Source organism: Neomonachus schauinslandi, chromosome 9 (genome assembly GCF_002201575.2).
Source record: "Neomonachus schauinslandi chromosome 9, ASM220157v2, whole genome shotgun sequence".
Classification (NCBI taxonomy): Eukaryota; Metazoa; Chordata; class Mammalia; order Carnivora; family Phocidae; genus Neomonachus; species Neomonachus schauinslandi.
In genome coordinates, this window is record NC_058411.1 from 57,213,766 (window position 1) to 57,226,583 (window position 12,818).

Genomic DNA, 12,818 nt, shown 5'->3' on the forward strand with positions numbered 1-12,818 from the left:
AAATCTATCATGAGAGTGAAATTCAGGCAAATTCTCTTCCTTTTTGATAGAGGAGAGAAACAAACAAAAAAGAGCAAGAACATAACACATGAACACAAATTAGTCAGATCAAGCAAGCTTGATCTAATTGATGGATACAGAATGATATACATATATCTGCTTTCAACAATAAACAATGGAATAGAATAAAGAAAAGATCTACATGCATGTGGAACTCTAATATGTGGCATGGCAGATGGGTAGGAAAATGATTATATTCAAGATGGATCAAGAACTGAAGTGTTGAAAACAATATTTTCAAATAATTTCTGTTCATAAGAAAATAACTTAAAGAAGATGAAAAGATGTTTCATACTGGTACATTGAGTTGCGACATTTGGGTTATTTCCAGGTTTTTTTTCTATTACAAATAGTGCTGCTGTGTATATTCTTATCCATCTTGAATACAACTTTTTTGTCTGGCATGAGGTAGGGATTCAGTGTATTTTTAACCCCAAGGTATAAACTAGTATATTCTTACAATGTAACATTCTAAAGCAATCAAAATGGAAAAAAACACACCCTCATCTAAAAACATGGATGAATCTTAGTAATAGAGGATAAACTAAAAAAATTCCAAAATATGACTTATGGCATGATACCAAACAAAATTACATACTATACTTCTGAGGAATGTATGTAGATATGACCAAAAAAATTTTTAAGGCATATGAATAATCAACACAGAATCCAGAACAGGGTTACCTCTAGTTCAAGGAAGAAAGGGGAAAAGGGGATGCAATTAGGGAATATCACCTAAATATAAGTGACAGTCAATGGCTTTGCTTGCAGAGTGAGTGGTACATTCACAGATGTTTAGTATACCGTTTACACAGATCACGGGGCGCCTGGGTGGCTTAGTCAGTTAAGCGCCTGCCTTCAGCTCAGGTCACAATACCAGAGTCCTGGAATCCAGCCCCGCATCAGGCCCCCTCTCCCTCTGTCCCTCCCCGCTCATAATCTCTCTTTCTCTCTCTCTCTCTCCCTCTTGCTCTAGCTCTCAAATAAATAAAATCTTTTTAAAAATAAACAGATCAAAATAAATAAATAAGATATAAATGTAGGGTTTAAATATTAGTGTAGAATACTTCTACAAATAAAGTCTTTAAAATTTTTACACTTAAAAAAATTCCTCTGAATCCATAGTCAGCTTCTAGTAGCCACACATTAACGTGAGAAAGGCACTTAACAATAAGCTAACTTGGGGCACCTGGGTGGCTCAGTCATTAAGCGTCTGCCTTCAGCTCAGGTCATGATCTCAGGGTCCTGGGATCGAGCCCCACATGGTGCTCCCTGCAGGGTGGGAAGCCTGCTTCTCCCTCTCCCGCTCCCCCTGCTTGTGTTCCCCCTCTCACTGTGTCTCTCTCTGTCAAATAAATAAAATCTTAAAACAAACAAACAAGCTAACTTGTTTCCTTAAAATAAAAGATCTGTTTCTCATATAATTGTTCAACCTTAAGACACATGAATATTCTCTTAGTATTCGTTACTTACCGATTGAAAACTTCTCCACAAAAACAAGAGAACAACAAAAAATCCAACAACACCTGCACATATCACCAATTCCCATGGGAAACCATAGGGCTTAGGACCTCTCATATCTTCAGGCAATGCTGCCACAACCTTCAAGACAAAGAAAATTAACTTTTCAAAAATGCATGTTTGATAAAAAGTGTTGATTACAAACTGATATACATGGAATGTTTGTATCCCCCCAAAATTCATATGTAGCAACCTAATCCCCAGGGTGATGGTATTTGGAAGTAGGGCTTTGGGGAGGTGATCATGAACGCAGAGCCTTTGTGCATGTAATCAGTGCCCTCATAAGGGCCATAGAGACTTCCCTGGACCTCTCCACCATGTGAGGTAATAATGAGAAGAATGAACCAGGAAGTGTGCCTTCACAGACACAGGATCTGCAGCTCCTTGATCTTGGCCTTCTCAGCCTCCAGAACGGAGAACGTTTTACTTGTTTAACCCACCCAGTCTGTGGTGTTTTTATTAATAATAGGAGCCCTCAGAAACTAAGACACAAACATAAGTACAAGTTTATGTGTAAACACTATTAACACCCTTTCCATGAAATGGGCTACCAGACTACCAAACAGAAGGTATCACAGTATATTTTTCTGGCAGGTGATGAAAAATAACACTGGTATAATGCAGTGACTTGCAAACTGGAGTCTACAGAGACACCTCAGAGCTTCTCAGAATAAGCGGAGAGAAGGCCAAAGAAAGAATCTGAGTTCAGGTCCTCTAACACTAAGATCAACCAGTTTAGGTTTTACGTGTAGAGTATACTGAGTTCCATTTATGATTTCCCCACAGTGGGGGAAAAAATAGATCTGCAACTTAAAAAAAAAAAGTTTGAAAACCACCGATGAAGCTTTGGGTTTGGAATCTGAATGCCTCTACCCTACTTCTGTGGCTCCCTTCTCTTATCTGTCTTGGGAATAATGCTGTTTCAACATGCAGGGCAGGTACTCGGTAAAGGTAACTATTTCTGTTAATCCTTCAAAGATCATGATCCTGTAACCATGGCATTTCCACACTACTTCTCTCCCTAACAGGTCTTTGGCATAAAACAGCTTAAGGCTTTTACAGTTCCTCCTGTATTTCATCTTTCCCTGGGTCAGTTCATTATTCATCCTCACCCAATGGGGTTATTCTTTTGTTACCAGGCCCCAGATATTACTCAATCACAGAAAGAAGAATGGTAGGGGGAAAAAGAAAAATGCGCTTTTAAGAAAAACCTTAAGTCTAATCAGGTTTGATTCTTTCCAGGGTTCAACCCAAAACCTGTATGACCAATCTTCCCTTTTTAGGCCCTTTCTACCTAGAAAAACACGCTTTAATGTCTATTCTCCTCTCCAAAGTCTGTTTCATAACTCTGATCCATATAAGTATTCCTTCCAAATTGCTTTCTATACTTCATTAACCTGTATTAAATAAACCTGATTATACCTTTTCTAAAAAAAAAAAAAAATACCCCTTTACTCTGATCTCTGCCTCTCCCTACATTACCCCAGTTACCAATTCACAAGAAATGTGTATTTAAAAAAAAAAAAAAACTTCCAACCTGGAAAAGCTCAGGACCAGACGGATTCACTAGAGAATTCTACCGAAAGTTTATAGAAGAATTAATGCCAATCATTCTCAAACTCTGCCAAAAAATAAAAAAGGAGGGAACTCTTCCTAATTCATTCTGAGGCCAGTATTACCTTGATATGACAGCCAAACAAATATATCACACAAGAAAAGAAAACCACACGTCAATATATGATATAAATGCAAAAGTCCTCAATCAAATACTGGCAAACCAAATATAGCAGCATATAAAAAGAACTATATACCATGACCAAGTGGAATTTATCCCAGGAATACAAGGTTAGTTCAACATACAAAAATAAATCAATGTTACATACCATATTAGTAGGAAAAGAAAAATCACATGATCATCTCAATAAACACAGAAAAGACATTTAACAAGATCAAACACCCTTTATGATCAAAACATTCAATAAACTAGGACTGAAGGGCACTTTCTCAACCTGATAAGGGGCATCTATGAAAAACCAACAGCTAACATCATACTTAGTGGTGAAAGACTGAAAGCTTTCACCTTAAAATCAGGAACAAAAGATAAGGATATCCACTTTCTCCATACTCATTCAACATTGTACTGGAGGTTCTGGCCAGGGCAGTTAGGCAAGAAAAAAGTAAAAGGCACCTATATTGGAAAGGAAAAAATAAAACTATCTCCATTTGAAGATGACATAATTTTACATACAGAAAAGCCTAAATAGGCCTAAAATTCTAAAATAAGAATTCTAAATAAGAAACTATTAGAGCTAATAAACAAGCTCAGCAAAGCTGCAGAATACAAAATCAATACAGAAAAAATCAGTTCTATTTCTATACAATAACAATGAGCAATGTGAAAATGAAATTAAGAAAACACTTCCATTGGGGTGCCTGGGTGGCTCAGTCAGTTAAGCATCCATCTCTTGATTTCGGCTCAGATCATGATCTCATCAGGGTCCTGAGATCAAGCCCCACATGGGGCTCTCCACACTGGGCGTGAGACCTGCTTAAGATTCTCTCTCTCCCTCTCCCTCTGCCACCCCTCCTCCCTCTCTCTCTCTGAAAAAAAAAAAAAAAAAGAAAGAAAACATTTCCATTTACAAGGCATCAAAAAGAATAAAAGACTTAGGAATAAGTTTAACAAAATAAGTGCAAACCTTACACACTCTGAAAACTACAAAACACTGTTGAAATAAATTTAAGTTCTAAACAAATGGAAAGATGTCCCATGTTTATAGATTGGAAGACTTAATATTGTCAAGATGGCAATACTCCCCCAAAGTGATCTACAGAATCAATGCACTCCCTATCAATATTCCAACTGCCTCTTTTGCAAAAATGAACAGGCTGATCCTAAAATTCATGGAAAAATGCAAGGTATAGCATTTCCTTCTCTATAGCTATATAGCCATAGAAAGAGAGACAGACAGACAGACAAGGAAGGAAGGAAGCAAGCAAGCAAGCAAGCTTGGACTACTCATACTTTCTTATCTCAAAGCTTACAGCAAAGCTATCATAATCAAGACAGTTTAGTAATGGCCTAAGGATAGGCAAATGAACAATGGAAGAGAAATGAGTATCCAGAAAGGAACTTAAATTTATGGTCAATTGATTTTGAACAGCAGTACCAAAACAAATCAATGGAGAAAGAATAATCTTTTCAACAAATGTTACTGGGACAAGTGGATCCCCACATGAAAAGGAATGAATCTGAACCCATACTCATACCACATATAAAAATTAATTAAAAAATGGATCACAGACCCTAAGGTAAGAGCTAAAACTCTTAAAAGAAATCACAGTTGTAAAACTTTATGACCTTATTTTTAGCAATGGTTTCTGAGATATGACACCAAAAGTACAAACAACCAAAGAAAAAAATAGTTTTCATCAAAACTGAAAATCTTCATACTTCAAAGGTCACCATCAAGACAGTGAAAAGACAACCCACAGAATGAGAGAAAATATTTGCAAACCATATATCTGATAAGGGTCTAATATCCTGAATATATAAAAGAACTCTTATGACTTCAACAATAAAAAGACAAATTACCCAATTTTTTAAATGAGCAAAACAAATGAACAGATATTTCTCCAAGGAAGATACACAAATGGTGAATAAGCATATGTACAGATGCTCAACATCATTAAAATTACAGGAATGGAAATCAAAACCACAATGAGATACCACTTTGCATTCAGTAAGGTGGCTATTAAAAAAAAAAAGTGTTGGAGAGGATGTGGAAAATTTAACCCTCTTGAATTGCTGGTGGGGATGTAAAATGCTGCAGCCTCTGTGGAAAACAATTTGGCAACTCCTCAAAAAGTTAAACATATGGTAAATATGACCCAGTAATTTCACTCCCAGGAATATATCCAAGAGAACTGAAAACATGCACAAAAAACTTATACACGAATGTCCATAACAGTATTACTCATAATAGCCAAAAGAGTGAAAACAATGCAAATGTCCATTAACTATGAATGGATATTCAAAATGTGGTATATCCATACAATGGAATATTTTTCAGCCATAAAAAGGAATGAAGTACTATTACTTGGGGTGAATCATGAAAGCATACTAAGTAAAAGAAGCCTTAGACAAACGGCCACATATCACATGATTCCATTTACATGAAATATCCGGAACTGACAAATTCATAGAGACAGAAAGTAGATTAGTAGTTGTCAAGGGATGGAGAGAGGGGAAAATTGGGAATAACTGCTAATAAGTACAGAGTTTCTTTTTGGGGTGATGGAAATGTTCTGGACTTGCAATGGCTGCACAACATAGTGAATATCCAAAGAAAAATAACTGAATTGGAGACTAAAAAGGGATGAATCTTACGTGAATTATGGTTTAATAAAAAATAAATTAATCTTTTAAACTAAAAGAAAAAATTTAAAGCAGAACAGTATTGTGCCATCCTAGCCCCCAGGCCCATTTGGTGAGCACAGTGGTTTTTAGCAAAGAAATCATCCAGGTAAAGATACATTTATAGGACTTGAAACAGTTCTGCAAAATCTGGCTACCCCTCTCCATGTGTCTCTTCATTCACAGTCCTATAAAAACTAAGTTTTGGTTATTACAGGTTTTAGCGAAGAAAAGGAAATACGTACAATCTAAAATCATCTCTTGTTCCACAATATGCTTCTCTTCCTATAAACCCTATCTCTGTGAATAAATAGGTTGCCATAGCCAGAAACCTGGCAGTCATTCCGGATTCCTTCACATCCAATCAGCGAAATCCTACCAATTTTAGCTCTTAGCTACTAAATATTTCCCCCATTCAGCACCCTCTTCTTTATCCCTAACTTGACTACTCTGTCATCCCTCCCCTACACCATTTCTAGTTTTGTTTTCCTTACATCTAACCTACATGCTACCATCAGGAAGCTATTTAAACCAAAAGTCTAACCACTGAAATTCTTCAAATGCTCTCCAGCACCTACATCGACTGGAATCTACTTACGTCTCCAACAAGTATCATTGTGCGCGTCATTCCCTGAGTCTACTTTGTATTCTAGTAAAACGGTTGCGAGTTCCCTTCACACACAATGCTGTTTCATGTCCCCTCTGCTTAAACTATTCCATTAGCTTGAAAAGGCTTTCCTAAACGTTTACTCAAGAAAATATAATCTCTCCCACCCTTCAATTTCCCTAGCATTTTGTGTATGCTTTGGTAAGCAGTTCATCAGTTTCTACTTGGTACTATTTTTTTGTCTTCTCTCCCTTAACAAGACAGCATGATACCAGTGGCCCAAACTCAGTCCATTTAAATTCTCACAGAATTGTCACACACACACACACACACACACACACACACACAATCACTAGATGCACTTGGTTGAATGCTTGAATACCATGACAACAGTACTTTTTAATTTAGGTAACAAGAAAACAATCCTCTTAACTGACCCAATATTTTAAAAGACTTTTTTGATTTTTAATGCACACATTTTAAAGCACGGGGATATAAATACCCCTAAACGTGTCAACAAAGACACATAAACACTTAAGAGAGAAAAATCTATGCAACCTGTTATAAACTGACCTTAAAAAAAAACTAAAGACATTTTGAGCGCTGGGAGTTCAGTATCTCCAGATTTTAAACCAGCACGATCTTTTTACATTAACACACAGAAAGAAGCGAAGAAAAATCTCACTTATGGTGAAGTATCTCAAAAGAGCATTCTTTATTACAAGAAAATGCAGAATTACAATCCCAACTCCCCGTCCAGGCTTAGGTGTCCTTTCAAGACAACGAGAAGTTTCATCACTAAAAGGAATTCATTTCCGAGGATCAGTCCTCAAGTTTCTCACAGTCGGGAGAACCACGTGTCATTGACCCCTGTTCAAAACGAGTAACATGACGGAGAAGCTAATTCGTTTCAGGAATCCGAAAACATTTAACACACCTTTGAAAAATCCCGCTACGCAAATGCTCTCTTCACCTTCCGGATCTCCAGATCCCCTTCCACCACACACACACATACACACACACACAAAATCCACCCAAGCAGCCTACGAACCTGGCTACTGCCTCGGACACAGGCCGGAGCCCGACAGCAGGTGAGGACTGGCTTCAGGACCTCTAACCACGGCCGCTCAGACCGCAAAGCCAAAGTCTGCGGCTTCCTTCCCCAGGAGGCTCCTGCGACCCCTGGGCCAAGTAACCCTGATCGCGCCTGAACTCACCCTGCGTAGCTTTTCCAGAACCAGCCCCAAGTACGACTGAGGGGCCATCCTGGGCCCCTCCATGGCGCCAAGGCTGCCTCAACTGAAGTGGCCGAAGCCAGGGCCTGACTGAGCCACAACAATCAGTAGAGAACACACCGCGTTCGGTCCGGAACCCAAACCTGCACCCGGCAACCGGAGCAGACCACTGCGGAGCCGGCTGCGGGGGGTTGCTGGAGGGCACGGCACCGACAGGCCTCAAGTGTCCAATGCTGCCCACCCGGAGAGCCTCGCTCCTAGTTATGCTCTACGTCCTGAAGATCCGAAGGTCCAAGCCCGTCCCGCACGAACCTGCGACCTGCCCTCTCCTCATCGCCTACCCCCCGATTTGGTTTCGGCCAGGCCGCGGCGGGGAGGCGGGGAGGCGGGGACGCGGTAACTTTCCCCTCCTTCTTCGCGCGACGTGTCCTTGCCTCGCGTTCTTAAAGGGGCCGGCGCTCTACTTGGCGAAGCCAACCAGCCTTGGAAGTCGAGGGGCTCGAGACAGAGACAGTGGAATTGGGCCTCAGGCTCTGCGCTGTGGTGTGGGCCGCACAGCCCAGAAGACTAGGGCAGTGGCTCAGGGCCCCCTCACTTCGGGTGGCCGCGATAGCGGCGAGGTTCGTCTTGGAGGCCCCCTGGGCGTGGAGCCCCGCGGGGTGAGCGCGGCACGGCCCCTCGACCCAAGGGTGGACGCCAGGTCACGCACCAGCACCCAGCGCTTTTCTCTCGCAGTCAGTCAAGAGCCTATCTGCACCCCATTGAAGCCCAGCGTACCCCGGGGGACGCTGCCGGCCCAAGGAAACCGGCCGCCGCCTTCATTCCAGTCAGAAAATGGCCTGCAGGGCCTGTGCCGGTGCGTCCTGCCAACCGCGTCCGGACTTTGGACAGGAAGGGGTCGCGGGTCAGCTGTGGTTTGGGCAAAGTTTAACCTCTCCCACGCAAGAGAACATCGATCGGGTCTCCTCTGCCCAGAGGAGGACTGCAGGGATTTACTCGCTTCTACCTAAGTTACCTGGACACTTGCTAGGCAGAACTGCCTTAAATTCCACGAGTTCCTACTTAGCCAAACGCTAAAGCAAACCCCTGTGGACCTTGGCTGAGCGACTGGTGTTCTCCCCTGAGAAGGGGAGCTAAAAGTAGCACCTTGCGGTCTAAATTTAGGACCCTATTTTTAGATCTGTTGAATGAAGTATGGAGTGCTGGGTTTGTTCCTGGGAGACTTTTAGCTGACATAGGTGTAAAGGATAACCCGGAAGGCTTCCTTGCCAGCAATAATAATCGGCAACAAACTCGGCCTGCTACAAGTCCTCAGTGAAGCAACACAGAAAGGAGCAGGTACTTCTTCCTAAACAAATCACCCAAGAGAACTCAGTAGTTGAACAAAATCTTAAATCCTTAGGAAATTTCCCTAATGTATGCTGGCAGCAACAGAACAACTGTGCCAAAAAGAATTTAAAAAAAGGCCCAAGTTCACAACAGTTGATTTTTAGGACCAAAATGGGGCCTAATTGTTTAAAACTCAAAGTGCTCTCTCTTGCCACATCAGCCTGCGGAGTTTCCAGGAACTATCAGTATCAAAACGTAGCAGAAATTGCTTAATATTTCTCCATTTTTAAGGTATTACACAACATTCCTATATGTTGGACAGTGTGTATTGAAATTATATTATGTGAATACCTTATTAAAGTCAAAACAGAAGCATAACCAAAATTTTATATTTAAAATTTCAGAGAATCATGGAACGATATATATCAATTAGAGCATTGTATTGGTAAAAAATTCTTCAATGTCTGAACATTTTCAGAAAACTCTAGAACCATTTTCAGCTTTCAGGACATATTTATAACCTAAAACATTTTTTTTAATCCTTTTGCCCACCCTAAGGCAGTCTGTGCCCTTTTCCAATTTTTCAATAATTACCATTCCAAATATAAAAACAGATTAAAGACAAAATAATAAATGAAAATTTTTAAAAATCTAAAAGATTCCCCAATAAAAACACAGTAAAACTTCAACTCAGTGCAAAATTCAAACCTAATTTCTCTTCTATACACTTACTACTCATATAGAAACTTACCTCTTCCTCTAGATCGTTCAGTTCCATTTTTTAAAAAGTTCATGTTAAAATATCTTAACGTGTAAATAAAGTTCTACTAAGCACCTCATATTCTTGAGAAAGATTTCAGATTCTCATACATCTGATACACTCCTGTTTCCACACAGATTGTGATCCTGTTTTGACACTTGTGTGGTAAAGGGGTGCTGTAGGTGGAGTTGTGACTACCAACACAGAATCCAATTTCATGGCCATCACTCCTGATTAAATATGGCTTTTTTCTAAAATATCATATACATTACTACCCTCATAAAAATCTAAAATTGAAAAGAGACATCCTGAATTTGATAACTGATAAAAATTAAATTGAATGTTTTATTCTATAGTCAATTCATATAGAATACATGATTTTTACCATGTAAAAGATATTCAAAGATTGTTCTCAAGTAGATAAGGGATTTTGCTGTCTTATATAGACCTGCTTTAAGGGAAATGGAGAACAAATGCTGTTAGTGACAGCTACTAGGAGGCATCAAAGAACACTGGAAACATGCTAACCAGTAAACCTTGTCCACAGCCTAGAAACTGATTTCCCTTATGAAGGGCCCTGTTGCAAAGCTGTAGGTACTAGTTACGCCCATTTAATTAAACAGGCAATGTCATGGGCTACAGGATCCAGTCCTTTGGAAGAAAACCAAACATGCTGAGCCACACTTTCATTCTCTGTACTAGTGATGTAAGAGTTGTTCTCAGAACATATTGAATCAGGAGTTACCTGTTGAACAAGAGCTAGGTAATTTCCTTTGTTAATTTCACATATAAATGAAGCATTCTAATTAAGAATAGATAAATGTTAGAACTCAGAGCTTCCTCAATTATAAAGTAGATAAAAAGTAGTATTAATTCCTATTACTTAAACAATTCAAAGAAAGTATGTTGTATAAAAATCTAACTGAAATTACTAGCAAATAGAAACAATTACCTGAAACATTTAGGCAGAAGAAAAGGAAACCTTTTCACCTAAATTTAACTGGAAAATTGTTCAGATTTTCCATTTACTGCAACTATTCAAAGCTATATTATGGGAGCTTAGTAGATGCACTAATATTGTTAAAATTCTAGGTCTGGCAGGAATTCTTCAGAACATTTAGTCCAAACATTATGAACTTAAAGCCCTATACAGATGAAATAAATGCAGGGAAATGAAGAATTCATGTCTATTCAATACAAGTACTATTCCTTGAGCTTCTTGTTGCCATATGAAAATGGGAGACTATATATTACAGTCTTCTACTTTTTCAAGAGAACGCAGAAATTCAGATTTTTGTTATGAACTCACCTTTTAAATGTTGGTAACCGGTTCTTAATTTTTTAAACAATGCACAAGTCAGTTTTGACCAGCAGCCTGTCATCTAGTCTCAGCTTCTGATGTTAGAGTTTTAAACCTGAGACTGCCCTCCAGAATAAGTAACTTTCCAAGGTCACAAGATAATTACCATAAATTTAAATTCAATATTCCCATGTCTAAAAAATTTCAACCAAAATGGTTAAAGTAAAATGCGTTTGACCGTATTTACTGAGTCCACAAAAATAAACATACTTCATAGCCTTTATTAAATAAGCACTTTATATGAGAGGTGAATGTGACATACTGATTAATAAATTATTATTTTTTAATTTAGTAACTTCACTAGTATAATTTGTGGGGGAAGGGTTGACAGGGGAGGGATGTGTCAGTAGGACATACCAGTATACAACTAATTCCATGGGTCGTTGAAAGTTTTATTATGACTTTTTATAATCATCATTCTTACTGGTTTTTATTTTCTCCTATGATGGAGGAGATTTCTAAGTAAAGTTTTTAATCAGTGTCTTTAAGAACAAATCATACAGGGTGCCTGGATGGCTCAGTCATTACGCCTCTGCCTTCAGCTCAGGTCATGATCCCAGGGTCCTGGGATTGAGTCCCACATCGGGCTCCCTGCTCGGCAGGAAGCCTGCTTCTCCCTCTCCCAATCCCCCTGCTTGTGTTCCTGCTCTCTCTCTCTCTCTCTGTCAAATAAATAAAATCTTTAAAAAAAAAAAAAAAGAATAAATCGTACAGGGTAAGTTAATCACTTCTCTGGGCTTATTTGCCAGGTAATATCAACTCTCTAGAACCTTAGCAAAGAAATAAAGTGAAGAGGAAGTCTCTAAAAGCAAAATAATATATGTTATTAAGCCCAGTTTTCACAGACTCTTATCACAGTCACCACCATCTCCCTGGTCACCCAAGCTAGAAACCTGGTAAGTTATCCTCACTTTTTTATTTTCCTCTCCATGCTACATTCAATCAATCATTAAATCCAATGAATTCTATCTACAAAAGATCTGTCTAGTTTGTCCTTCCAATCATTTTAATAACCACCATCAGCTATTAGACCAAAGGTTAAAAAAGGTGGCTAGGGGGCCAAACTTCATCCACAGAACATTTTGTCTGACCTGTATGGTATTTCTTTTTAATCTGAATATTTGCCAGCACTCAAAATCAAGAGATTTCACACAAAATATCCAGATTTCCAACTTTTCTTGAAATATCAAAAGATCTGGCAAAACCAAGCTAAAGGTAAATAGTAGCTACATTCTTTGGAGAAAGCATACACACTCTGTTGGTTACAGTTCTCTTTACCTATGCTTCATTCATTTCATTTGAGTTTATATACCCTGATTTAGACCTTCACCATTTATTTCCTAAGCTAATGCAATAACTTCTTAACCATACCTGCCTTTGGTCTTTACCTGTTAAATCCTTATTTGATAAAACTGACAGACTTTATAAATGAAACTTTTTCATTTTACTCCCTGCTTAAAATTCTTCAGTAGTGCCCCATTATCTACAAGATAGAGTTCAACTTCCTATTATAACATTAGAAGTTATTC

At 38.9% G+C, this 12,818-nt stretch overlaps 1 protein-coding gene across 12 annotated transcripts in view; it reads right to left on the reverse strand.

The window, feature by feature from the left end:
- Window positions 1-12,818, reverse strand: part of MIA2 (MIA SH3 domain ER export factor 2) — a 97,591-nt gene that overhangs the window by 65,751 nt on the left and 19,022 nt on the right. For 8 of the 12 annotated variants that reach the window (XM_044918249.1, XM_044918245.1, XM_044918246.1 and 5 more), the window contains exons 1-2: window positions 7,823-7,985; window positions 1,534-1,662 (exon numbers count right to left, since the gene is read on the reverse strand). In XM_044918249.1, the coding sequence (XP_044774184.1) occupies window positions 1,534-1,662; window positions 7,823-7,885 (192 nt within the window). In that variant the 5' untranslated portion in view covers window positions 7,886-7,985. Of the gene's footprint in view, window positions 1-1,533; window positions 1,663-7,822; window positions 7,986-8,617; window positions 8,663-9,920; window positions 10,050-12,818 lie in introns of those variants that run through there. The other 4 variants (XM_044918248.1, XM_044918243.1, XM_044918244.1 and 1 more) reach the window with 3 other exon arrangements.